Source organism: Pristis pectinata, chromosome 19 (assembly GCF_009764475.1).
Source record: "Pristis pectinata isolate sPriPec2 chromosome 19, sPriPec2.1.pri, whole genome shotgun sequence".
Lineage (NCBI taxonomy): Eukaryota > Metazoa > Chordata > Chondrichthyes > Rhinopristiformes > Pristidae > Pristis > Pristis pectinata.
In genome coordinates, this window is record NC_067423.1 from 42,559,842 (window position 1) to 42,587,312 (window position 27,471).

The 27,471-nt window shown below is 50.0% G+C and overlaps 1 protein-coding gene across 4 annotated transcripts in view; it reads left to right on the forward strand.

Moving 5' to 3' along the window:
- Positions 1-2,337: 2,337 nt before the first annotated feature.
- Positions 2,338-27,471, forward strand: part of elk3 (ETS transcription factor ELK3) — a 36,362-nt gene continuing 11,228 nt past the window's right edge. Inside the window, exons 1-3 of one of the 4 annotated variants that reach the window (XM_052033767.1) lie at positions 2,338-2,563; positions 20,476-20,684; positions 26,319-27,116. In XM_052033767.1, coding sequence (XP_051889727.1) covers positions 20,478-20,684; positions 26,319-27,116 — 1,005 coding nt within the window. In that variant the 5' untranslated portion in view covers positions 2,338-2,563; positions 20,476-20,477. Of the gene's footprint in view, positions 2,564-4,967; positions 5,088-20,475; positions 20,685-26,318; positions 27,117-27,471 lie in introns of those variants that run through there. The other 3 variants (XM_052033766.1, XM_052033769.1, XM_052033768.1) reach the window with 3 other exon arrangements.

The following is a 27,471-nucleotide window of genomic DNA, read 5'->3' on the forward strand; positions in this document are numbered from 1 at the left end:
ATACGATAGAGGCGTTTGAGAGGCTCTTAGATAGGCACATGGATGTGCAGAGAACGGAGGGAGATGGAGCATGTGCAGACAGAAGGGATTAGGTATCATTATCTTAGATCAGCACAACATGGTGGGGCAAAGGGCCTGTCCTGTGCTGTGCTGTTCTGTGTTCTGTGGAAGTGTTCTGAACCATTGAAGGCAGAGACCAAATAAATGAAGAGAAACATTTCCGAGCAGAAGGGTTGAGATTAGAGGACACTAGGGATGGTACGAGGAGAAGCGGCTCCGGATGTCAAAATTGAGAGCATGGTGATAACTGATTCAATCATGGATTTCAAAAGAGAATTAGACAGAGCCTTAAGGGGGAGAAACTTGAAGGACTACAGCAACAGAGCTGGGGAATGGGACCTAATGGATCACTCTGGCAAAGAGCCAGCATAGCTTGATGGACCAAATGGCTGCTGTCTGGTAATAGTTCTGTGATTCTTCTCAGTCCACAGTCGCTGTGCAATGCCAGAAGGAGTGGGCAGAGGAAAGATGAGAGGAACTAGCTGGAGAGTCTTAATTGAGGGGACATAGTTACAAGATAAGGGGGTGGATATTTAAAACCAAGGTGTGCAGCAGGTGTTGAATCTCTGGAATTCCCTCCTTTAATTTGATCCTGTTTGTGTGGGGTACGGGCAAGAGGCTGAGGGAGGTGGTGCCTTTCTTTTTTTCCTCAGTGAGTGAGTGAATGTCAATGACAGGAGCACCTAAAAAGAGCTTCTTTACTTTCAACTTTGCCTGTGTTCCTCCAGATATTGTTGTGTTAAATAACCACCAGCAACTCAGTGAAGTTTGATGTGTCGTTTGAGGGGAATAAGGAGTCTCCTCAGCAATTAGTCCCGTGAGGCTGGAAACAGAGGTGATACTGCTTTGTCCCCAAGTCACGAAGAGGGCATTTGGAAGAAGGGGACGATGGGGAGGGCAGCACCGTGGGTGGAATATTTTGGGAGGGGAGGGTAATAGGGTGGAGGACTGGGTTACAGGAAGGGGAATGATGCTGGGGGATGAGCTATGGGGAAGGTTCATGGGAGGAGGAGGTGGATGAGGGGAATAGGGAGCAGAGTGGCATTCAGAGGGGAAGGATGTGGGAAGGGTAAAAGAAAGGGGTGGGCTATGGGGAAGAGAAGAGGCATGGGGACAGGGGAGGGAAGGTCATAGGGAGAGGGGAACTGTAGGTAGTGTGGTGAGGATATTAAGGAGAAATGGTTGGGGAGGGCAGATTAATGGGAGTGTTACGGAGATGGTGGGGAAGGAGAGGAGTGGGTGAAGGATTGGAGGAGGGGGAGGGTTATGAAGTTACACGGAGGTTATGGGGGTGAGTAGAAGAGGGTTACTGAGGGGCGAGGCAGAGCAATGGGAAGGTTAATAGGTAAGGTTTTGGGGAGGAGAGGTGGGTTGTGAGGAGGGTCAGAGGGAAGGGAGGGTATTGATGGCAAACGGCGATTATGGGGGAGTTGGGTTACGGGGAGCAGAGGGTTATGGAAAAGGTGGAAGAGGGTTTGAGAGAGGAAATGTTACGGGGAGTGAGGGTTGTTGGCTAGTGGGCGATTACTGAGGGGAGGGTGAGGGCAGCGAATGTGCAGAGGGAGGGAAGTAATCAGGGAGTTGTATGGGATGTGGGGAGGGGAATGGGAAGTTTACGGAGAGGTTCCTGGTGAGAGGGGGTAATGGAGATGGGGGTTATGAGAATGTCACAGGGAGGGTTATGGGGGAGGTGACGGTTATAAGGAGGGGAAGTGAGGGTTGAGGGGGAAGGGAGATAAGCAAGGAAAGGAGGAACTGATGAAGGATGATAATGGAGAGGAAGTGAGGGGTGGGGAGGTGGTGCGGAGGGGAGGTGGTGGGGAGGAGGGGGGTGAGGAGGTAAGGGGGTGAGGTGGGGAGGAGTGGTGGTGTGGAGGGGAGGGGTGGTGGTGTGGAGGGGGGGTGAGGGGAGGGGAGGTGGGGTGGTGGTGTGGGTGGGGAGGGGAGGTGGGGTGGTGGTGTGGAGGGGGGCAGAGAGAGGAGGTGGGGTGGTGGTGTGGAGGGGGGCAGAGGGGGGAGGTGGGGAGGGGAGGGGAGGGGGCAGAGGGGGGAGGTGGGGAGGCGCATTTGGGAGTGGGGTAGGGTTGTGTGGTGGGGAGGGCAGGTTTCTGAAGGCGCTGTGTTCTGGGGAAGAGTGAGATGTGTGCAGACCGGAGTAAAACTCTGAGTGAGTTTCAGGGGAAGTTGAGGGGAGGGGAGGGGTGTTAGGCGGCTTGTGAGGTGGGAGGGTGAAGGGGTGATGGTGGAGGGGGAAGCCGGAGCCGGTGGTTCCGGGGGCGGGCCGGGCCGGGCCGGGAGAGACTTGTTTACACAGACTGCCGAGCGCCTGGGGAATAATGCGGAAAGGAAGTGATCCGGAGCTCTTGTCTGCCTGATCCAGCTTCCTGCTCGGGAGGATCTGGTTACCGCTGCAGCACCACTCCAAGCATGGGAAGAGGAGGCACCGCACCTCGCTGAGCCGAGCCGAGCCGCGCCGCGGGCAGGGCAGCCGGCCGTCCGGTAGGTGAGGTCCGGGGCCGGTCAGCGCCGGGGTCCCGGCCGGACTGACGGAGGGAGGGAGGGAGTTGGAGCGGGGAGAGCTGGGTTCGTGTCCGGGCAACGTGTCGGCCTCCCCTCCCCTCTGCTGCTGCTGCGGTGGGCCGGGGGAGGAGGAGGAGGAGGGAAGGGGGGGCGGCGATTAAAAGTTCCCCTGTGGTCTTTGGCGACAGGTCCGGTGGGGCGGGGGGGCACCGGATGATGATATATGGGGTGGGGGGAATGGCTGTGGTATTGGTGGGACTGTATGTCGGTTGGTGGGGGGGGGCGGTGGTGTGCTGGGGGTGAGTGGTAGGTGGTCCATGGGGTACAGATGGTGTGGAACTGTCTGGAGGGGAGGAGGGGTGGGTGCATGGGGTGGGGTGGGATTGTATGGTTGGGGCGCAGTGGGGGGTCGGGATGTGTTGGGTCCCGTGCGTGGAGGCGGAGGGTACTGGGTGGGAGGAACGTGCTGCGCCAGAGGTGGGTTTTGACGGTTGAGTGTTAGGATGAGGCGAGTGTGGTCAACAGGTGGTGTCGGTGGGCAAGTGTGAACAGGGAGTATCGGCAGGTGATCGGGGTGGCAGGCGGGCAAGTGAGTGGGGCAGCGGCGGATGTGTGGGAGCAGTGAGTGTGAGCAGGAGGGTTTGCGGGAGGGTGTGTTGGGGCGGTGAGGGGGGGTGTCTGTATGGGGAGGGTGTGTTGGGATGGTGAGGGGGGGTCTGTATGGGGAGGGTCTGTTGGGGCGGTGAGGAGGGTCTGTATGGGGAGGGTGTGTTGGGGCGGTGAGGGGGGTCTGTATGGGGAGGGTGTGTTGGGACAGTGAGGAGGGGTCTGTATGGGGAGGGTGTGTTGGGACAGTGAGGAGGGGTCTGTATGGGGAGGGTGCTTTGGGACGGTGAGGGGGGGTCTGTATGGGGAGGGTGTGTTGGGATGGTGAGGGGGGGTCTGTATGGGGAGGGTGTGTTGGGATGGTGGGGGGGGTCTGTATGGGGAGGGTGTGTTGGGGCGGTGAGGAGGGTCTGTATGGGGAGGGTGTGTTGGGGCGGTGAGGGGGTTCTGTATGGGGAGGGTGTGTTGGGGCGGTGAGGAGGGTTCTGTATGGGGAAGGTGTGTTGGGACGGTGAGGGGGGGTCTGTATGGGGAGGGTGCTTTGGGACTGTGAGGGGTGTCTGTATGGGGAGGGTGCTTTGGGACGATGAGGGGGGATCTGTATGGGGAGGGTGCTTTGGGATGGTGAGGTGGGGTCTGTATGGGGAGGGTGCTTTGGGACTGTGAGGGGTGTCTTTATGGGGAGGGTGCTTTGGGATGATGAGGGGGAATCTGTATGGGGAGGGTGCTTTGGGACGGTGAGGGGGGTTCTGTATGGGGAGGGTGCTTTGGGACGGTGAGGGGGGTTCTCTATGGGGAGGGTGCTTTGGGACGGTGAGGGGGGCTCTGTATGGGGAGGGTGCTTTGGAACGGTGAGGAGGGTCTGTATGGGGAGGGTGTGTTGGGACGGTGAGGGGGGGTTTGTATGGGGAGGGTGTGTTGGGACGGTGGGGGGCTTCTGTATGGGGAGAGTCTGTTGGGACGGTGGGGGTCTGCTGGAGTGGCGTGATGGTGTGTGGTTTCAGTGGGAACGGGTTGGGGCAGTGGGGTTCCTGAGGGTGGTGATAGGCAGGTTTAGGGTGGTGATTGGGGATGTATAGGGTTGAAAGTTCTGGGGGAGTGGCAAGTAGGTGTTTGGGATGTGGTGGCTGAGGGAGCTCGAGGTTGTCTCCAGGGGATGGGCAAGTGGGATGTGTGGGAGTGGGGGCAGTGTGGTGAAGGTGGGGGGGGGGGCTGCTTTCCGTACTGTTCCTTTGCCTGTCTAGAAACAGCAAGAAGTTAATTGCCTTGAGCTTCCGGTTTGAAACTGGCAGCAAGCAACATACTGGGAATGAGTCACCAGTGGAAACAAAGAGTCTCTTGGTCTCCAAGTTGCAAGGGGCTGTGAGGTTAACTCCTTGCTGGCTGGCTGTGTCTACTGCCCAGAGCCCTGGGGCTGTGTTTGGGGGGAGTTCGACTGAAGTTTGTAGTCTGTGTGTAACATGATGCTCGGTGCAGGATGTGAGTGGCGCTCCCTGAATTTTCCAGTCTCTGCAGCAGAGAGCGGATTTAGTCACGATTTAGCAATGTCTGCACACATAGCACCTAAATCTCATTAAAGTCTTTCCGTTCTGCAACACTACTGTTTTGTACCGTTGCAAAGAAACTGTGTGTGTCTAAGAAAATAACCGATGCTGGTCTGCCTACATGTCTCTGTTTAATATTTGTAAAATGTTGATGGCTCCAGACCAGGCTGGGGGTGTGGAGACCACCTTTGGCCTTTCCAGCCCTCTTCTGCCATTTTGACCAGTGGCGGTTCATTCGTATGTTTACGTGCCGTTGCTTCTTGTCGCTTGGTATCCTCACCAGCACCTGCATGGAGTAGCCCTCTCAATCATCTGGTTGTCAGCCGGCCTTGCGATGTACACCGTCGTTGACCCAAGGTTCAGTAGTTCCCAACTGTTCAGATCTTTCTGCTGTTGTGTTTTCAATGCTACTGACAGGCGTGGAAGTAGTGAGCTGGGGTAGTTGAACAGTGCAGAGGAAGAATTTGTGTAGTATCACACAATGGAGTGGCAGACGTGTGTCCAGCCTCTGCTGTCGGCTCTCTCGATCATTGCTGGTGTTCTCAGCTCCTGGCCTGATGCACGCTGGGTTTGTGAGGATGTCTTCTGGTCCTTGAGACTGTGGTAAACACACTTGGCCCTGAGTGAATCTGGTCCTCCTGCTAATGTCTGGTGTGCACAAGGTGAGCAGCAGTGAGACAAATGACCAGATATTGAGTGGTGATGCTGTTGAGAAATATGTATTGCCTATTGCGGCAGTAGAAGTGAGTCAACGTCGTAAAGATGGAGCAAAGATGTGCTGGAGGGACTCAGCGGGTCATGCAGCATCTGTGGGAGGAAAGAAATTGTCAACATTTTGGGTCGAAACCCTGCATCAGGACATCGTAAAGATGGTCTATGTTCAGACAGGATATGTGGCTTGGATCTTTCTCTGTAAGTGACCACTAGAGAGTGCTGGACTGTAGGGCTGATCTTCAGGAGAGATCATCCTATAGCACCATGTCCTAATAGCTCTCTTCAGAGCCTTGCATAAATGTCTACTGTGGTCCAACATTCAAGAGGCTTCTAACTGAATAAAACCAGAAATAACTTGAGAGGCTTTTCAGTGAGCTCAATAAAGGAATTGAAGAACGTGACCCTCTCATGTTTAGTTTGCACATTATTTCTGCCCTTTCTGCAGCTCGTCTCAGCAGTGCTGTGAAGTTATAATGAAAGGAAGTCCACAATTAGGCAGTTTCACAGTTTACTGAGCTACTGAGCAGCTTGCAATCTGCAGGAAGTGCCTTCAGGAAACTGCTACCTAAATCCTGTGAGTGGCAAAACATGCAAAGAAATCAAAAATTCATAAATATTCTAGGTTACACCGATCTTTTCTGTGGAAGAAAATTTAACTCGTCATTTCATTAGGTTTATATGTCATTAACTAACAGCAAAATGACAAGTCATTAATTCACTAACTATTCTATTATATCTGAATATTTTAGTCCAGATGTATTTGGTTATGTTTTGTAAATATACAACTGTTGGCAGTAGTATATTTTCATGTTTATCCAGAATTTATTATGAATCTGGTGTTGGACAGATTTCCTGTCAGCCTTTTCCATTATAAATTCAAGTACCTGTTTATAATGGAGACTGCCTATGTAAACTTGTCACGCTGTAATTACACACTCCTGCCAATGATGGTCTGGAGTCCCACTGAGGAATGCAGTTGATTTTGACTTCCCATGTGGAATGCGAGGGTAGTTTGGCCTGTACAATAAAATTACTGTAGGAGGCACCCACCCACTTTCTATCCTTGAACCTTCCTTCTATGTCACAATCTTGGCCGTATTTTTCTCGCAGCATTTTACTGTTTTCATTCGCACAATATGCTGCTGGTCCTTCCCAACAGGTGCTCTGTAGAGTGAGGTTAGGAGCCTCCCAATATCATGGTCGTTTCGTATATTGAAAGAAAAATGGTTTTATTCATCAACTGACTGTGGGCCCTCACGGTATAAAAACAGGAAATGTGGGAAATGCAGATGGAGATCTTCTATGAGAGACTTTTAACTTTTCCCTGTTTCATGTTATGTGTACCTGCTGTGTCTCCCTATCATGGTCTCTTTATTATCTGTGATACGTGGTCCAATGTTTTAAGGATAAAATGTGATGACACGCATGTACCTACTAGACAGAATGTACAGTTTAGTTACTGCCTTGTGGCTCTAGTGACCTGATTCAATTCTGGCCTTGGATGCTGTCTGTGTGGAGTTTGCACGCTCTCCCTGTGACTGCGTGGGTTTCCCCCGGGTGCTCCGGTTTCCTCCCACCTCCCAAAGTTAGGTAGGTTAATTAGCCACTGTTAATTGCCCCTAGTGTGCAGGTGAGTTGTATAATATGGAGGGAATTGATGATGGGAATGTGGAGGGAGTAAAATAGGATCAGTGCGGAACTAATGTAAACGGGTGGTTGATGAGCGGTGTGGCCTGTTTCCAAAGACCTGTAGGAGGACCTTGGAAAATTGAGCAAATGCTCACACCACTGGCTAGACAATTGCCCAATCACCACTTCCAGAGGCTCTTTACCTTCTCTCAGGCTTGTTTAAACTTCTTACTGATCCACCAAGTGACCTCTCATCCAGGCTTCTCAATGCAAAGGTTAACTTGGAAATACAGAACCCACCCCCACCCCCCAAAAATGCACTTAAAAATGGAAAATTATAGCTTCATTAATTGTTCTGTGAGATTAGTAATTTTTTTCTCTATATGCCTTTTAATGGAGGCAATGTCAGTCTAATAACATGCCCGCGAACTACCTGGGGGCATTTTGCACGTTCTGGGTGTTAAGTAGATGCGGGTTTTTGTTGTTTGGCTACTGGTCACACTGTGCCGCTGATCTGAATACATTGCCGTGCAGTCTGTAAGGCCTGATTCATACTCACCCCTGTTGTGACCAGGAGAGACCTTAATGCACTCGTGTGGCTGTGCTGTTTGAATGTCACAGGAGCTCTTCCTCCTGTGACTGAGCTCCAAATCATTGAATATCTAGGAGCTCCAGCAGAGACACTCTCCCACATTACCAACTCCTCTTCACTACACAAGTGGCTTCTGTCAGTAGACCAGGAGTCCTACAAACTAGCTTTTTAATTCCAATTCAACACGGTGGTACAGCTGGACGGCACGGTGGCTCAGTTAGTACAGTTGCTGTCTCTCGGTGCCAAAGGCCCGGGTTCAATCCTGACCTCTGATTCTCTCTGTGTGGAGGTTGTGCCCCCTCCCTGTCACTGTCTGGGTTTCCTCCGGGTGTTCAAGTTTCCTCCCACGTCCCAAAAATGTGAAGGTTGGTAGGTTAATTACCCCTGGTATGTAGGTGAGGGGTAGACTGGGGGGAAAAGTCGATGGGAATGTGGGAAGGATGGGTTGTTGATGGTTGGTTTAGACTCAGTGGACTGAAGGGTCTGTTCCTGTGCTGTATTGCTCTATGGCTCCATGTCTAATGGTTTACAGGACATAGAAAGAACCCACCAGAAGCTTGGCTGTCCTGGAACTTGACAGTTGCCACATTGTTATTAGCTCAACAAAGAAGCAGGAAAAGGTGAGCAAGATTCCAGTGGCATAACGTGCTTGGAAATGGTAATCTGTCTGCAGCAGAGTAAAATACCTTTTAGGGTATATTTGCCCCGTGCAACACACACAAAATGCTGGAGGAACTCAGCAGGTCAGGCAGCATCTACGTTTCAGGTCGAGACCCTTCATTTTTTGGTGGGGTGGGTTCTGTATTTTCGAGTTAACCTTTGCAGGCTGAGTTAATCTTAGCCTGGATGAGAGGTCACTTGGTGGATCAGCAAGAAGTTTAAATAAGCCTGAGAGAAGGTAAAGTACCTCTGGAAGTGGTGATTGGACAATTGTCTAGCCGGTGGCCTCGGCTGCCTCCGGTTCCAACCTTGACCTCGTCCCCCTGCCACGTCCAGGCCGAGATCTCTCACACTGCTGCTGGGTCCTACTGCCCCTCTGCTTCCACCTCGCCCCCCCCCCCCCCCCAACTCCTCTGAGCCCCCATCCTCCTCCCACCCCACCTTCCCTGACCACTCTAACTCTACTCCCTCCTGTGACCCCAGCTCCTACCCTCTACCCACCTCTGACCCAAGCTCCAACCCCTGCCGTGTCTTCAGCATCCCCTCCGACCTTCCCCTCTCTGAGGCTGAACGTTCTGTCCGCAGCAGGGGCTTTACCTTCGTCCCCCTGCGCCCGCACCTCAATAGATTCCATGCCCGCCATGACGCTGAGCTCTTCCATCATTGCCTCTGGGTCTACTACTTCAGCAAGGATTCCCCACCCCGCACTGATGACCCCCTTCTCCCTCCTTAAGCCCTCTTCCTCCTCTTGGACACCTTGTCCTGGCCTTCTACCTGCTCTGGATCTCTTCATCTCTACCTGCCGACGGGATATCAATGGTCTCAACTTCACCACTCCCCTCACCCACACGAACCTCACCCCCTCTGAACGCACTGCCCGCCACACTCTCCGCACTAATCCCAACCTCGCCGTCAGACCTGCAGACAAGGGTGGTGCTGGTGTAGTCTGGGGGACTGACCTTTACATTGCCAAGGCCAGACGTCAACTCTCGGACACCTCCTTACTTATCCTTCAACCTTGACCCCACCAAAGAGCATCAGGCCGTTGTCTCCCGCACTATCACTGACCTCATCACCTCAGGAAATCTCCCTTCTAATGTCTCCAACCTCATAGTTCCCCTACCCCACACTGCCCATTTCTACCTCCTACCGAAGATCCACAAACCCAACTGCCCCGGTAGGCCCATTGTTTCTGCCTGCTCCTGCCCCACTGAACTCATGTCTTTATATCTTGACTCCATGTTGCCCCCTTGGTCCAGTCCCTTCCCGCCTACGTCCGTGACACTTCACGTGCCCTCCATCACTTCAACAACTTCCAGTTCCCTGGCCCTGACCGTCTCATTTTCACCGTGGCCTTCGAGTCCCTGTTCACTTCCATCCCCCATCAGGAAGGCCTCGAGGCTCTCTGTTTCCTTCTGGACAACAGACCCAACCAGTTCCCCTCCACCACCACCACCCTCCTCCGTCTGGCGGAACTGGTACTCACCCTCAACAACTTCTTTTTCGGTTCCTCCAACTTTCTCCAAACTAAAGGTGTAGCCATGGGCCCCAGCTATGCTGCCTTTTCGTCGGCTACATGGAACAATCCATGTTCCAAGCCTACACTGGTAACGACCCCCAACTCTTTCTCCGCTACATTGACGACTGCACTGGGTCTGCTTCCTGCACCCGTGCTGAGTTCATCAACTTTGCCCCCAACTTCCACCCTGCCCTCAGATTCACTCGGTCTGTCTCCGACACCTCTCTCCCCTCTCTGGATCTCTCTGTCTCCATCTATGGAGACAGATTAACCACCGACATCTTCCACAAACCCACTGACTCCTACAGTTACCTTGATTACACTTCTTCCCACCCAGTCACTTGCAAGGATGCCATCTCCTTCTCCCAGTTCCTCCGCCGCATCTGTTCCCCTGATGAGGCTTTCCACTCCAGGACATCCAAGATGTCCTCCTTTTTCAGTAACTGGGGTTTCCCTTCCACCACCATCAATGCTGGTCTCACCCCATCCTTCCTCCCCCACCCACCCTGACATAACAGGGACAGGGTTCCCCTTGTCCTCATTTACCACCCCACGAGCCTTTGCATCTTATTCTTCTAGGTACCGATGAAGGGTCTCAACCTGAAACGTCGACTGTTTATTTCCCTCTATAGATGCTGCCTGACCTGCTGAGTTCCTCCAGCATTTTGTGTGTGTTCCAGTATCTGCAGAATCTCTTGTCTCTCTTATATTTCCCCCGAATGCCTGCAAGACTTTTGGAGGAAGTGGTTGCTTGTAGACTTCCTCTTACAATGATTTAATGCAATGATTTAGAGTCTTGACCTTCGGTGTTCATGAGTTGTCAGCATGTGTTGTGCTTCTCCTGATGGTATCACCAGAAGTAAAAAATCAAGAGGTGGCTAGCATGAGGTGTTGGCTGGCTTGTGCCCGTTTTACATTGCTCCACGAAGTCCAAATCCAGCCTAATGTCACTCTTTCAGTCAGCAGTTCCAGAAACCAAAAAGGTTGGGGCCTGAACTAAAGTATTGAGAGAGTTTTGCAACATGCAGGGCAGCTTAAAACAGCAGAAACAAAAAGAAATAGAAGTGGGAGGGGCCATTTGATCCTTCATATCTGCCCTGCTGTCCGAAAGGTCATGGCCAATCTTTGACCTTGGTGCCATTTTCCTCCACTAATCCCATATCCCTTAAAAATGCACCCATCTCTGCCTTAAACCCAGTGACTAGGCTTCCACAGTCCCCTTGGATGGCGAATTTCAAGAGTGAAGAAAGACCTGCATTTCTGTAGCACCTTGATCCTGGGGCCTTGCTCACCAGCTCTCCCTGGTGATACGAAGCTGCTTCTCGCACAATGCTACATCCTTGGCCAGTTGGTGATTACCGTTGTGGGGTAATGTAGCAGTTGATGTGCCCACAGTATGCCCCCACAACTGGTGCTGTGATCATCAGCGGGTAATCTGCTCCAGTGATATTGGTTGATGAGTAAAGGTGCACCCGGACATTGGGGATAATTCCACTGCTCTGCTTTGAAAAACTGAGAGAGAATGAGGCCTTGGTTTAGTGTCTCATCAAAAGGTTGGCATCTCCAACAGTCCGACTGTTGTGCTCAAGCCTTTGGAATGGGCCTTGAACCCACAATGACTCAGTGGGAAGTTTGCTACTTGCTGAGCAACAGCTCACATACAGCTGGCGGCCCCCGTCCAGATCTCGTCCAGTCTGCCTTTCAAGAGTACACAACTCCTACCACCAGTCCAACACTCCCCTCCCCAAAGGAGTGGACTGCCTCGCTAGACAGATGCGTCATTCTTCAGAGCTTTATCAGTCAGTGGTGGTGTGGGCAGATTTGAGAACCACTCTGGATTGATTTCTCGGCCCTTCTAATTTTCTGTCTGTCTAGTTCGATCCTGTGGAAACTGATCAGTCTAGTATGTTTTTTTTATACATTATATCTACTGCTTTGCCCTGTGTGTATTTTGTGGGCTGGAGTTTTGGAAAAGACTATATTTAGCATTAATCCTTAAATTAGTGCAACAACATCTGTCACTATCGCAAATCTGTGACCTCTATGTCTCAACTCCAGTAGTGATCTGAAGTTTGGGACTTTGGGCATCCAGTCAATGTGAAAACCTTGCTCCTTATGCTTCAAGTAGAGGAGGTGAGGGTTTCAGTTTTGTATGTATGTCTCATTCATACAGATGGGTATACAACCTCCAACTTAATGTCAGGTAAAAATTCCGCTCTGCAAAACCCCAGTCTACTCTGACTAGAGTAGATTGGGATTTGACAGAATGACCCTCGGTAGCTAATGATAAAGCGGAGATAAAGTTAACAGAAGAAAAACTCACACTTGAATAGTACCTTTCTTCTTCCCTATCAGGAGATTGGAAAGTGCTGTGACGTGTGGTTACTGTAGTCACGTAGAAAACGCCACAGATAATTTGCATTGTACAAACTTCCTCAAAAACATTGACATAATGGTCAGGTGATGTTCTATTAATGTTGAGAGAAGGATAAACAATGGCCAAGGATAAGTTCCACGCCACCAGTCACTCGAGATACTGAGAGCAAAGAATAAACGGCTGGGCAAATTCAGCGGGTCAGCCGGCATCCGTGGAAGCAAAGGGACGGTCGACGTTTTGGCACAAGACTCTCTGCATCAGGTCTGAGAATGTAGAGGGGAGATGGCCAGTATATAGAAGTGAGAGGGAGGGAGGGTGGTGGGGGGGAGGCAGGGACTGGAAGGTGATGGGTGGAACCAGATTGAGGGTGGGGAAGATGATGGGTAGATGGATCCAGGTAGGAGAGGGGTTGGGGGAAGTATTAAGACAGAGGCTGGTAAGTGATGGGTGGAAACAGATGCGGGGGGTGGGTGGGAGATTATCAGATGGAACTGGATAAGAGGAGAGTAGAGGTGGAACCAGAGAAGAGAGGAACGGTGGGCAGTTGAAACCAGATGGAGGAGGTGGTATTCTGGTGAAGAATGCCGAGGGCGCACAGGTCAGGGTGGGAAGGGGAGTTGAGATGACGTGAAACTGGAGGACGACCGTTGTGGACAGAGCATGGGTGCTCTGCAAAGGAGTCGCCTAATCTGCGCTTGGTCTCGCCCAAGTAGAGGAGGCCACCTCGAGGGGAAGATTACAACCAAATGCAATATTTCAACTCCTCTTCCCATTCCCACACTGGCCTTCTCCACTGCCACGGTGAAGCCAAACGCAAACTAGACAAACAACGCCTCATATGCCTGGGTAGTCTGCAACCCAATGGCACGAACATTGAATTTCCCAATTTCAGGTAACCCACTCCCGCTGTGTTCCTTTCCCGGTCCACCCAGGGTCTCTCTCCCTTTGTTTCATCCCTCCCCCTTGTTACCGAGACTCATCGAGCTCCCCCACCTGTTTCCACCTGCCCACCATCCCTGCCTTATCTGGTTCCACCTACCAGCCTCTATCTCGACCCTCCCCACTTCTCCTGACTCCATCTGCCTAACCTTTCCTTCCCATCATCTAATTCCACCTATTGCCTCGCCCCTCCCTCTTGCCTCTTCATACATCCTATCTTCTCTCTACGCTCGGTCCTGATGCAGGGTCTCGACCCAAAACGTCACCCATCCCTCTGCCTCCACAGGTGCTGCCTGACCAGCTGAATTCCTCCAGCGGTTGATATTTTTGCTCCAGGTACCGGCATGGTCAGTCTCTTGATACCGAGGGGGCAGCTGTCTCATCCAAAAGACTGTGCAGCTCTCCCTTAACAATACACAAGAAGTGACGGCCCGAAACGTCGACTGTTTATTTCCCTCCATAGATGCTGCCTGACCTGCTGAGTTCCTCCAGCATTTTTTGTGCATTGCTCCAGATTCCAGCATCTGCAGAATTCCTTGTGTCGCAGCTCCCCCTTAGTAGTATTAACCTAGATTGGATCGGACTTTGAAAGCAGTCTTTGATTCTGAGGCAAAAGAGCTGTCTCTTGAACTATAACTTGTAATGTGGACAAGCACCTTGACCTTCATCTCAATCTGGGCCTTGACCTGTACAACTCTCCCTGTGGGTGTTAAGCTGCAGTTTGCATCATGCTGACCTCCCCACTCTTCGCAAGTGTGCCTAACACCTCGGGCATTTTCCCAACATGTACCCTATTTATGCTGGATTCCATTCAAAGGGCTAGAGAGAAAGGAGCAGAAGCAGAATCAGGTTTATTATCACTGACAATTCTTCGAGAAATTTGTTGTTTTGCGGCAGCAGTACAGTGCAAGATATAAAATCACTATAAGTTACAAAAATAAATGAATAGTGCAAAAGAAGGGTAATGAGGTAGTGTTCGTGGACTGTTCAGGAATCTGATAGCGGAGGGGAAGAAGCTGTTCCTGAAACGTCATTCCAGAGAATTCCAAAGACTTCCAAAGTCCAAAATTCCAAAGACTTTGGAGAGTCAGAGGCTTTTTCCCAGGTCTGAAATGGTTGCCACAAGAGGACACAGGTTTAAGGTGCAGGGGAGTAGGTACAGAGGAGATGTCAGGGGTAAGTTTTTTTACTCAGGGAGTGGTGAGTGTGTGGAATGGGCTGCTGGCAACAGTGGTGGAGGAGGATACGATAGGGTCTTTTAAGAGACTTTTGGATAGGTACATGGAGCTTAGGAAAATAGAGGGCTGTGGGTAAGCCTAGTAATTTCTAAGGTAGGGACATGTTCGGCACAGCTTTGTGGGCTGAAGGGCCTGAATTGTGCTGTAGGTTTTTCTCTGTTTCTAATCCTTTGACTTTATGGGGAGTCAGTTTATCTTTGCTGATTCCAGGGCCATTCAGCAGAAGCCTTGTGCCACAATGTGTTTCATCTACTTGGATAGAATGTCTCTTGCAAGTAGAAGGACAAATTTTATAATATAATATATAATTTATAATAAAATTATAGAATAATATAAAATACTGAGGAAACTTGAGTGGTATTGGCTGCTTGTCTCATTGTGACTGTAGGGGAGGGGTGTGTGGGATGGGCTGCACTGACTCACTGAGGTGCTCCCTCGCATTGTTATATCTTTAAATGTCCGACTTTTAAAGGTTTACCCATAATAAATAAATGCTGCATGCATGCCTCTACATTTGCACATACAAAATGATGTCTGGTGTGCATCATCACAAGCAGGCAGGAAGTTAAATTGTGAACCTTTAATACCTTCGCCCTTCACGTGCCCCCGACCTTGCTTTCAGACCTTGCATCCCTTGGCTTTGGAACTCCCTCCCTTCAACTCCTCGTTTTAGACTCTCCCCAAGCCTGACCTAATGTTTTCTCCTTGGGCACATCTTCCAACAGTTTTGGCAGCATTCCAAGCTGCTTGGTGTGGTGTATTCTGTCAGGGCATTATATCAACCACATTTTTCTGTAAGTTGAGCTGTGACATTCCCAGCAGGTGGCCATTTGAGATAAGATCTTTATTAGTCACATGTACATCGAAACACACAGTGAAGTGCATCTTTTTTTGCGTAGAGTGTTCTGGGGGCAGCCCGCAAGTGTTGCCACACTTCCGGTGCCACCATAGCGTGCCCACAACTTCCTGACCCGTATGCCTTTAGAATGTGGGAGGAAACCAGAGCACCCGGAGGAAATCCACACAGACACGGGGGAGAACGTGCAAACTTTGGCATCAGATGTGGTATAACTACGGTCCAGTGTGACGCCAGGTTGAAGAAATGTCTCTTGCACATTTTATGAACCGAGTACTCCGTCTTTATATAATGAAGGAAGTAGATGAAGCCAGCTGATCAATCTAGATGTTAAGTGTAGCCGGGCAGAGGAATGCGCTGTGTATGTGCTAAGCCCCCTTGTGGTAGGCAGAGGTTGCGGTGCAGCCCCCAGTGCAGTGTTTCAGGTCTCACCAGTCCTGCTATGTTCTCTGTGTTGATTGTACAGTGAAGTACAACACTCTGCAAACAAGGCTGTTGTCACATCATTAATGTTCATTGTCACTTTGTCTCAGCTTTTCGTTGAATTACATCTTTGGTCACTTTGGGAATTTTATTACAAAGATAAATATTAATACTAAGAAATGCAGGTGTGCATTCATATACCACCTTTTACAGGACCAGGGGAGACTTTGGCCTCTCAAGCCTGCCTGATATGTACCTTAATTACCTGTAAGGCCACCGTTGATCCTGGTGGCAGGTGACATTCATGCCACACGACTGCCAGGCAATGATGATATCCAACAAGAGAAAAATCCAGTTCTCACCCATCTGGATCCCCCACTATCAATATCCCGGGGGTTGCCACTGACCAGAAACTGATCTGGAGTAGCCATTTACACCTGTGTGGCTACAAGAGCAGGTCAGGGGCTAGGGATTCTGTAAAGAGTAACTCCCCAAAGCCTGTCCACCATCTACAAGGCTCCAGTCCGGACTGTGGTGGAATACCTGTCACTTGCCTGGATGAGTGCAGCTTCAACAACACTCTAGAAGTTCGACGCCTTACAGGACACAGCAGCCCACTTGATAGACACCCCATCCACACCCACTCACTCACTCCACCACCAACACTCAGTAGCAGCAGTTTATACCATCTACAGGATGCACTGCAGCAACTCACTCCTTAGACACCACCTCTACCGGCTAGAAGGACAAGGGCCGCAGAAGCCTGAGGACCACCACCCTCTGGAAGTTGCCCTCCAAGCCACACCCCATCCTGACTGGGAAACATATGGCCGTTCCCTCACCGTTCCCGGGTCAACATCCCGGAACAGCACTGTGAGTACACCCACACCTCAAGGACTGCAGCGGTTCGAGAAGGCAGCTCCCCGCCACCTTCTCCAGGGCAACTAGGCCTAGGGATGGGCAATTAAATGCTGGTTCAGTCTGCAAAGCTCACATTCCTTCAATGAATTTAAAAAAAGGCTCATTAAAACCCAGAACTGACAAAAAATCTACAATTCCGTCTTGGAAAATTTGTGGTCCCCCACCTGTGGGAGAGGGGGAGGTCTATGTATACACTGGCTGAGTGTTAGGAAGTTTGTCGCTCTGAGGTTAGGCTTCTGCGTTAAGACTGGTCTGGCGGATAAAGGGGGGGGTGTCAATTGACCAGTCAAATCCTTTAATCATCTCAAATGTCTCAGTAATTTCTCCCTATAATCTTCTGTACTCTGGGGGCATAACCTTCCTCGTCTTTGCGAGCTGCCTCCATGTATGAACCCTTATAGCTTAGCATTATCCTGGAGAATCTGCTTTGCGGCCTCTTGCTCCACCTCTCCCCCACCCCCTCTCCCAAAACCGGACAATTCAGCTTGGAAGTTCACTTGCACAACTCCAGAGCTGCATAGCTGAAAGTTTCTGGGCATCTTACTCCTCACTCCTGACATTTCAGCAGGACTTTTTGTCCTGGCTCCTTTTTCCTCAGGTAAACTTCCCCTAAGTGATGGCAGTAGTAGTTCAACAGCAAAACTCATCTCCAGTCTGATTTTTAAACCACTTACCTGCTCCGAGAACAGCCGACTTTTACTAACCCGTTTCACCTGTTATGCGAAGGATCGATGCTGTGAAGGGCCTCAACCCGAAACATTGACTGTCCACTTCTCTCCATAGATGCTGCCTGACCCACTGAGTTCCTCCAGCGCTCTGTGTGCGGGTCCAGTGTGAGCTGTATAACTGCAGCTTCCTTGTATGGCAGCTACCTTGGTATAAAATCCATTCACCGCTTAAAGTGTCACTTGAACCTTCCTGCTAGTGATGTGTGTGCACAGTTCGTTAAAACCTCTCTACTCCGCTCTGATCCCTCTCTCAGCTGCCAAGCACTTTCTCCATCGGACATCTGTGTCCAGTTGTCCCCAGATGTCAATGTCTTTTTGAAGATTTCTGCTCCCCACGCACCCTCCCTGCAATGCCACATAACGTGGTCTCATCAGTAAACATACTTGGCCCTCTCTTCAAAGTCATTGATAATTAAACTGTAAAGCTGATGCCCCGGGGCACATCTCTAGTTACAGCTAACTTCCGTGTTCAAGTTGTCCCCCAGTCCATATTAATTACCAATTGGTTTCCTTCAATTCAATGTGCCCCTGTTTTTGTTAACTGTTCCCTGTCAATTGCCTTTTAGAAAAAGAACATGGAACACTCCAGGACAGGAACAGGCCCTTTGGCCTACCGTGTCTGTGCCAACCACAATACCAATCTAAACTAATCCCATCTGCCTGCACAAGGCCTATATCCCTCCATTCCCTGAATGTTCACGTGCCTGATTAAATGCCTCTTAAACGTTTCTGTTGTATCTGCCTCCACCACCACCCCTGGCAGCACATTCCAGGCACCCACCACTCTCTCTGTACAAAAAAAACTTACCCTGCACATCTCCTTTAAACCTTCCCCCTCTTAAATTCGAACTCTATGCTCTCATGTTTGACATTTCCATCCTGGGAAGTAACATCCATCGCTGCTTCCAGGCCAGTGCCCCCCTCGACAATTCAACTCGTTCAGCAGGGCATGTTTTACCCTCCACCAAGCTGTGTGTCTGCTCACTGATGGGCTCGTCCTTCCCGACTTGAGGGTGAAGGTCGGATTTATTGAGTGGCACTGGCAGTTTTCCGATCCAAAGAGAAAGTTTGTTTATCGAGAGAATTTTGGAATGTCGTGGGCTCAGCCCCCCAACCTTTGCTTTTAATTCTCCGGGGCGGAAGCCACCAGTCAGGCATGCATCGGAATGGATGAGGTGGCGGTTGGCAGTAATATAGAAATTTCTCGGGACGTACATCACCTCGAATTTTAGTTTTGTAATGAATAAGAAAACATTGTTTTTAGAATTGAGGGTGGAGATCATCATGGGATCACTCTGATCTCAGATCTTGTGCTGTTTCAGTCTAAGCTTGATGATCAGGACTTGCTCTTGGGCAGGGCAGGGCAGGTTGCAGCCTCTGGGTCTCACACAGAAGTCAACAATTTTGGATAGTGAGCCTGGCCAGAATTTTGTTCCTTTTTATTTTGGATTTCCCAGGATCATTCTTCCCTATGGATCATAATTCAGCCCCTCCCATTAATACCTCCTCCAGGCCAGCTGCCTGTCCCTTGACCTCCTTCCCACCCTGTCTGCATCTTGTAACCTAACTTTACACAGATCTGACGAGCGATCGTTGATCAGAAATGTTAACTCTGCTTTTGCCTTTTCCCAGAGGCTGAGTATTTCTGGGCTGTTTTCTGTCTTGTTGAGTGACTTGTGATTTGATTCCGGTTAAAACTGTCTCATAGAAACATCCACACTGGCCAGTAGGTGAAGTGAAGAAAGAACGGGTGGGGGTTGTCTGAGCTGGGTATCATTTGCTCGGGTTACTGTGTGTAGGCAGGTCGCAGAGCTGATGTTACCAGCAGATCAGCCAGGATCTTGTCGCAGTAAAACTCTGATAGTCTCGCTGTCTTGGTGAAGCAGCCAGCATAATCGAAGACCTCACCCACCCGGGTCATTCTCTCTTCTCTCTTCTTCCATCAGGTAGAAGATACAGGAGCCTGAGGGCACGTACCACCAGGCTTAAGGACAGCTTCTACCCCACTGTGATAAGACTATTGAATGGTTCCCTTATACGATGAGATGGACTATGACCTCACGATCTACCTTGTTGTGACCTTGCACCGTATTGCACTGCACTATCTCTGTAGCTGTGACACTTTACTCTGTACTGTTATTGTTTTTACCTGTACTACCTCAATGCACTCTGTACTAACTCAGTGTAACTGCACTGTATAATGAATTGACCTGTACGATCGGTATGCAAGACAAGTTTTTCACTATACCTCAGTACAAGTGACAATAATAAACCAATACCAATGATCTGCTGTCCAACTATTCAAACATCTGGACGGTCCAGCATCTGCCTCTGCCGGTAACCTTGCCGCACTCCCTCTCCGCTCACTGGGGCCCTGGTTTCCACATTCCCTTTCTACTTACTTGGGACCCTGTTGTTTCTCACGCTCCCTTACCTGGGTCACTGGAAAATCTATTTTCATACTGTCCAACATCTTTAAAAAGTGAATCAAAAAAGCGATGAGGTTTTAACAGGAATAACATGCAATCGTCTGAAAAACCTGCCACACGTGCCAGATTACCAGAGTCCTAGTGTAAGTGCGTTTGTCGGCTCTTGGACTGTATTCATCGGGGTAGAGAAGAATGAGAGGGGACCTCATAGAAACATTTCGAATGTTGAAAGGACTGGACAGAGTAGATGTGGCCAAGTTGTTTCCCTTGGTGGGTGAGTCCAGGACTAGAGGGCACAGTCTTAGAATTAGAGGGTACCCATTTAGAACAGAGATGAGAAATTTCTTTAGCCAAAGAGTCGTGGATCTATTGAATTCATTGCCACATACAGCTGTGGAGGCCCGATCATTGGGGGTGTTTAAGGAGGAGATTGATAGGTATCTAATTAGTCAGGGTATCAAGGGATATGGGGAAAAGGCCGGGAATTGCAGCTAGATGGGAGAATAGTTTAGCTCATGGTGAAATGGCGGAGCAGACTCGATGGGCCGAATGGTCTACTTCTGCTCCTTTGTCTTGTGATCTTGTGAAGTGGTGAAGCAGGATTGAAAGGGCCGAGTGGCCTACTTGTGCTGCTGTCTGTCTGGTTGTAACGACATGTCGGAGTGAGGTTGGAGGGCTGTGAGCTGCTGACTGACGGTGTGTGGTTCCCTCGTGTTGCAGGGATGGAGAGTGCCATCACGCTCTGGCAGTTCCTGCTGCAGCTACTGCTGGACCAGAAGCACGAGCACCTGATCTGCTGGACGTCCAACGACGGCGAGTTCAAACTCCTCAAGGCCGAGGAGGTGGCTAAACTCTGGGGACTGAGGAAGAACAAAACCAACATGAATTACGATAAGCTGAGCCGCGCACTCCGATATTATTATGATAAGGTACACTTGTTCTTTATTATACAGCAGAGTGCGCGCGCCGACCCCTGGCCCGGAGTGCGTGCCGATTCCTTGTTCTTGACACTGAGCCAGACTGCTCACAGCTTTCATATCATCGTTAACTAAAGGTGAGCTTCGGGCAATGCACCAACGCTATATAAAGCCCGCCGATTTCCACCTCTGCAGCATTGTTGAACCCCACCCCTGCCCCAACCCTGCTGTAGAAATCCGCACTCGTCTCCCCTCTAACGCACCCAGGCCAGAAACCCACTTCCACTGTTCAGAAACCTGAACTCTTCCAAAACTTGGCTCCTGTCTCCTAACTTGCACCAAGCCCTATTTGTCCATCGCCTCAACTTCTTCCTGAAGTGTCAGGCTCCCAACACCTCGTTTTTAAAATTCTCATCCACGTATTTGAGTGTTTCGGTGACCTTGCCTCTCCCTAATTTCTAGCTCCACAATTCTCCCAAGGTATCTCCATTCCTGGCCTCCTGATCAACCCATACTGGATCACCCTGCTGTCGGTGATCATTTCTCAGCTGGGAAGGCACTGAACTCTGGAATTTCCACCAAAACCAATACCACCTCCTGCCCTCCTTTTCCTCCTCCTAAGACCCCTTGCCCCATTCTTTTCTCTGGTGGCTCAGTGTCGATTGTTATTTGTTAACAGTCCTTTGAAGTACCTTCAGATGCTTTGCACATAAACTAAATGCAAGTTGTTGCAGTGGTTAATTAAATACCATATCCCCACTTCACTCAGTCTGAAGTGGGAGGCTGTGTAGCACTTCAAGTCTAGATCTTTTTTTTTACACAGCATAGGAGGAAGGGATTAGACAGATTTAGGCGAGGTTTAAAGGTTGGCACAACATTGTGGGCCGAAGGGCCTGTATTGTGCTGTACTGTTCTATGGTTAAAACTTCCAAATTGGCTAAAGCAGCGTTTTGAACGGCAATTGCATGAATTCATTCATTTGCCACTTTCTATACTTAACCTACGTAACTTGTTGAAAGCCACTTTATGTAATGTATTTCATGGCGCTGAGTAGTTCGGCAACATTATTTGATTGTACAACTTAACCCTGTAAAGTTAATTCTATGACCGTTATTGGAGTGGATTTGAGAGCAGGGTACCCTGGAGGAGAAGGTAGTCTGTTGGTAGTGTGTATCGGAGGTGGGTGGATGCAGATCAAAGTGAAGCGAGAAGCCTTGGAGTAAAAATGATCTTCTGGCAGAACTCAGCGGGTTGAGCAGCATCCGCGGAGGCAGAAGGATGGTCCGCGTTTCAGGTCGAGACTCTGCATCGGGATTGAGGGCGTAGAGGGGGAACGGCCAGTATATAGACGTGAGAGGGAGGGGTGAGATGGGGCTGGCAGGTGATGGGTAGAACCAGGTTGCAGGGGTGATGGACAAGTGGAGGAAGGGCAGTGGGAGTGTTGAGACAGGCTCGTAAGTGAACGGCGGGAACATAAGGAAAAGAATTAGGCAGGTGGAATTGGGACAGAGGCTTGTCGGTGATGGGTGGAACCACATAAGGCAGAATGACGGGCAGGGGGAACCAGGTGGGGGAGGGTTAAGAATCTAGGTGAAGAAGGAGGGCTGGGAAATGTCAACAAAGTGAGAGAGACCCTGGGGAGTGTTGTAGAACAGCAAGACCTTGGGGTGCAAGTACATTGTTCCCTGAAAGTGGCAGCACAGGTGGGCCCAGTGGTGAAGGAGGTGCATGGCATGCTTGCCCTCATCGGCCGAGGCATTGAGTGTAAGAGTTGGGATGTCATGTTACAGTTGTACAAATCGTTGGTTAGGCCGCACTTGGAGTACTGTGTGCAGTTCTGGTCACCGTGCTACAGGGAGGATGTCGTTAAGCTGGAGTGGGTGCGGGAATGATCCACAAGGATGTTACCGGGGCTGGAGGGGTTGAGTTATAAGGAGAGGCCGGATAGACTGGGACTATTTTCCCCGGAGCGTAGGAGACAAGGGGTGACCTTATAGAGGCTTATAAAATCATGAGGGGCATAGATAGGGTAGGATGGTCACAGTCGTTTTCCCAGGGTAGGGGAGTCTAAAACTGAGGGGCACAAGTTTATGGTGAGAGGGGAAACATTTAAAGGGGACCTGAGGGGCAAGGTTTTCACCCAGAGGGAGGTGGGTGTGTGGAATGAGCTGCCAGAGGAGGGTACAATAACATTTAAAAGACATTTGGACAGGTACATGGATAGGAAAGGTTTAGAAGGATATGGGCCAAATGCTGGCAAATGGGACCAGCTCAGGAAGGCAAATTGGTCGGCACGGAGGAGATGGGCTGAAGGGCCTGTTTCCATACTGTATAACTCTAAGATTCTATAAGACTTCCACCAGAAAGACTGCAGAAGTTCAAGACTGCCTCCTCTCAAGGATAACTAGGGATGGACAATATCTGCTGACCTTGCTGGTGATGTCTGGATCCTGAAAATGAATAAATAAACACAGGCTGGAACCTCACCTCAGTGTTTTAACTTTGGCTGCTGCCTTGTCTGGGTAACCTGAAGACAGAGGCCCGAGCTCCCATGATCGATGCTCGGCTTGTACAGACAGTTCATAGAGGCAAGCTCTTCCCTCGCACAGCACCCTGACCTTCCACAATAGGTGGGTTACAAGTCAAGTGGGCGATAAAATGTCAGAAACCTGGATCAGTCCGTTGGCCTGCCCGGAGCCCACCCATAATGATCTTACCAGAGTCCGGGCAAGGGACTGGAGGTGGGTTGGTTATTGAAATCCTTCAGGGAGCGGCTGCCTTCATTCCTGGAGTGTTCCTATTTTTAGCCACAGTTGGCCGAGTTTTAAGACTTTTGGAAAACCAGTGGATAAAACAATACGATTAATGTGGGATTCCTTTACAGAAGTAAAACCAGGGAGCTCGAGTGGGTTGGGCGGCATCTGTCAATGCTTCGGGTTAATGGCCTTCCGTCAGAATGGGAGGGAACAGGAAAACCGGCATGTTTTAAACTGCAGGGAAGTGGGCAGGCTGGAGAGAACGGAGGGAATGCCCGTGGCAGGGTGGGGACTGAGAGGGACTGGGTGGTGCTGGCTGTGGGAGGCGGGTGAAAGTCCTTTAATCACAGCCGATCTGCTTGGGCGAGGTATGTCAAAAAAGATGACTGGGAGAATAAAGAAACCAGCTGGAACTTTGAGGTACAAAATCTACAGTAAAAGGGAAAGTAGTTCCAAGCAGGCAGCTCACCATCACCTTCTCGAGGAGAATTAGGATGGGCAATAAATTCTGCCCTTGTCAGCAACACTCCGATCCTGAAAGTGAACACTAAGAAAGGCCAGGCAGCTTCGGTGGAGGGAAAACAATGTTAATGTAACAGGTGGAAGACTTCTCAAACGGCCAGTTCGAGCAGAACTGGAGCAGCTGGTTATCCGAAATAAGCCTTCAGTGCCGTCTCAGTCAACGGCACCACCACTGGTGTCACTCAGTCTCTCGGTCTCCCTCTGTTCTCCCCGTTCTCTGCAACTTTAAGCATCCTGATTTTCTCACCACTCCCAGTTCTAATGAAGGGAACCCTGTTTCTCTCTCCATCGCTGCTGCCAGCTGAACATTTCCAGCTTTCTCTGCTTCTCAGCATCTGCAAGTGCTTCACTTTACAGATCCTCTCCAGCACAACTGGTGGGCCAGGGAGTCCGGGTGTCCCACCAAGTCCAGGAAGTTAACTTGTAAGCACTCCCCCTGACCTTACCCCCACCTGATCTCGGAACTCCACGTGTGACCACTGGTCAGCTCTCACCCGGAGTCTCCCCATCCCCACCTTTGATCACGCCTGATTCTCCAAACCACTCTGTACCCACTTCCCCCAGAGATTTATATCCCTGCAACATAAAACATGCTTGTTCTTTCACTGCAGCCTCACTCATCTGATGGGGTTCTTGGAGGGGCCTCCATGCGTCCCCTGGTGAACAAAGTCTGCATGCTGGGAAAGACAGACGTGCAAATCTTCCCCACCCCAATCAACAGAGCTGTCACGTCCTGTTCCAGTAAATGTTGGGGCCACGTTGCTGGTGACTATAGCAATGAGCAGCTAGTGGAGAGAAGGAAAACCATATCTGTATTGTTTCAGTCACCTGATGAGTGTCGGGATGTGTTTATTTATGAATTTAATTTACATGATTATTTGCCTGACTGAATATTTGTAAAACTCATCTTGTGAGAATTACTTCATCTACCTTCTATGAAGGGAATGGAACTGGCCCAATAACGTGGGTCGTATTTCAGTGGTTGATGCAAAGAACCAGGGGTCTCCATTACAATGCTGGTTCTCACTGTTGCGGTCCAGCACGTAGTACACACACATGTAACCAGTAGCACTGAAGCTTGGTGAAATAAGACCATAAGACATAGGAGCAGTATTAGGCCATTCGGCCCATCGAGTTTACTCAGCCATTCGATCGTGGCTGATTTATTTTTCCCTCTCAACCCCATTCTCCTGCCTTCTCCCCGTAACCTCACTAATCAGGAACCTATCAACCTCTGCTTTAAATATCCCCAGTGACTTGGCCTCCACAGCCGTCTGTGGCAATGAATTCCACAGATTCACCGCCCTCTGGCTGAAGAAGTTCCTCCTCATCTCTGTTCTAAAGGGACGTCCTTCCATTCTGAGGCTGTGCCCTCTGGTCCTAGACTCTCCCAGTACTGGAAACATCCTCTCCGCGTCCACTCCAGCCAGACTTGTCCTGCGATGTCCCTACTCCATGAAGGTCCGGGGTAAATGCCAGGAGAGTTAATCAATGGGTTATTCAATTTGTTCCAAGGTTAATTCCTGTGTTTGACTTGGGTGTTCACGGACAGCTTCTTTAAGTAAATGGAATACCTTCAGATGGTTTAAATTAACCAGTGCCCATAAGAATATTTGAGCAAGCCCATAACGGTAGCACGATTAGGCCTTGTAACATCGACACTCTTCCTAAATTGGCACTGATTCCCTGCGGTGTTTGTGGTGTACACCTGGACCAAGGTTGCCCAACTTGTAGGGTCATGGTCTGTTTTTTCAATGATACCCTTACACCCTGTGATTCACCAACACTCCCGGCCCCCTCTGAAGCCTACCAGCGTTCTCCATCTTTTGCACCTGGGGACTTCCGTGTGTCCGTAAATCGGATTAGATCAGCAAAGCCGGAGTTATTGTGCCAGCCTTGGTGGGAGCAGGAAGGTCATATCAGGTAGTCAGATTGTTGGTACCAGTGAGATTTCCCCAGGACCACTCTGGGTTGGAAAACCTTCAACAGTAGGAGGATGTCGTCACTCGAAGAACAAAGGTGTAGATACTGGGCATTGGTCCCTGAGCCGGATTAAAGCAGATACAACAATAACTTGTTGGAAAGGGCTGGAAGTGGTTTCTGCTGCTCCTTGTCTATAGGCGTTAGTGGAGGTTTGGTGTGTCCACGTGAGACTTTCAGCCAAGGTTACGTCAAATCGGAGAGTTCCTGGGGAAGAACCAGGCAATTGCCTCTCTCTCCATTAAGTACACCACTTGATCTTAAAGTAACAATTTACTGCTCTATTTTCTTTCTTTATTGACACATTCCTACTTGTTCATTTAAAATTAAATACATCAAGTAAAGTGATTAGCAATCAAGTAAGTGTTTATTTTGTTTTTCTCTGCAGAATATTATTAAGAAGGTGATTGGACAGAAATTTGTTTACAAATTTGTCTCATTTCCGGACATTTTAAAGATGGATCCCCTCACTCCTGATTCCAGTCGGGACCACATTTTGCTCAGGGACAGTGAGGCTCCGTCCATTCCGGAGGGCGGGGAGCACCAACAAGTGACGTTATCCAGCAGCAGGAGCCCCAGTCGCAATGACTACATCCACTCTGGGTTGTACACTTCTTTCACCATTAACTCTTTACAGAACAGGTCCGACTTTTTCAAGTCGATCAAAATGGAAAAGCCCGAGGAGCGGATGGCAAGGAAGTCGACGCCCGAGGAGGTGCGGACTGTCATCCGGTTCGTAGCGAACAAGAGCGAGAGGCCAGCTGCCGTGCCAGTTGTGTCGGCTGCGCCAGCCCAGTCTCCCTCGCCAGAAGCCATGGTTGCATCAACTTTCTTCACGCCCGCCTCCTCTAAAGCATCGTCACCTTTAGCGTCACTTCATCCGGCCGTCGTGTCGTCTTCCTCTACCACGGCCTCCTCGTCAGGATACCAGGAGGCTTGCATTATTGAACTCGATGCCAGTGATTCCGAACAGTCAGTTCAACCCCTGAACCTCTCGTCAGGTCCAAAGACCAAATCCCCTTGTCCGGCTGACCAGAGACACACCCAGCTACCAAAGACTAAGAAGCCCAAAGGCCTGGAGATTTCAACTCCTTCTTTAGTCATAACTAATACAGATGTCAGCTCGATCGCCCTCAATAGTCCAGCACTTCCGTCAGGATCGCTTACGCCTTTTTTTACTGCACAGGTCAGTAACATTGTGTGTTGGGTAAACTACACGTTGAACAAGAGATCTGACAGTCACACACGCTTGTAAGTTGCCTTAAAACCAGGGTAAGAAATACAAATTGAAGTATTTCCCTCTGTCAACTGATGCAATTTTAATTCATCACATTTAAAAAAAAATATGGAGCTTCAGAAAGGAATGTGAATGTTTTATAGCATCTTCAGTGTGAGTCACAGGTCATTGTTTTGCACTCGGGTCTGATGGATCGTGGTGCTGTGAGCAGAATGAACCTGGAGACCGAGGTTACTGAGAGGACAGATTTAGGATGGAGCTCCTTCTGAGTCTGATCTTTCATTTGCCTCAGACAGAACGTCAG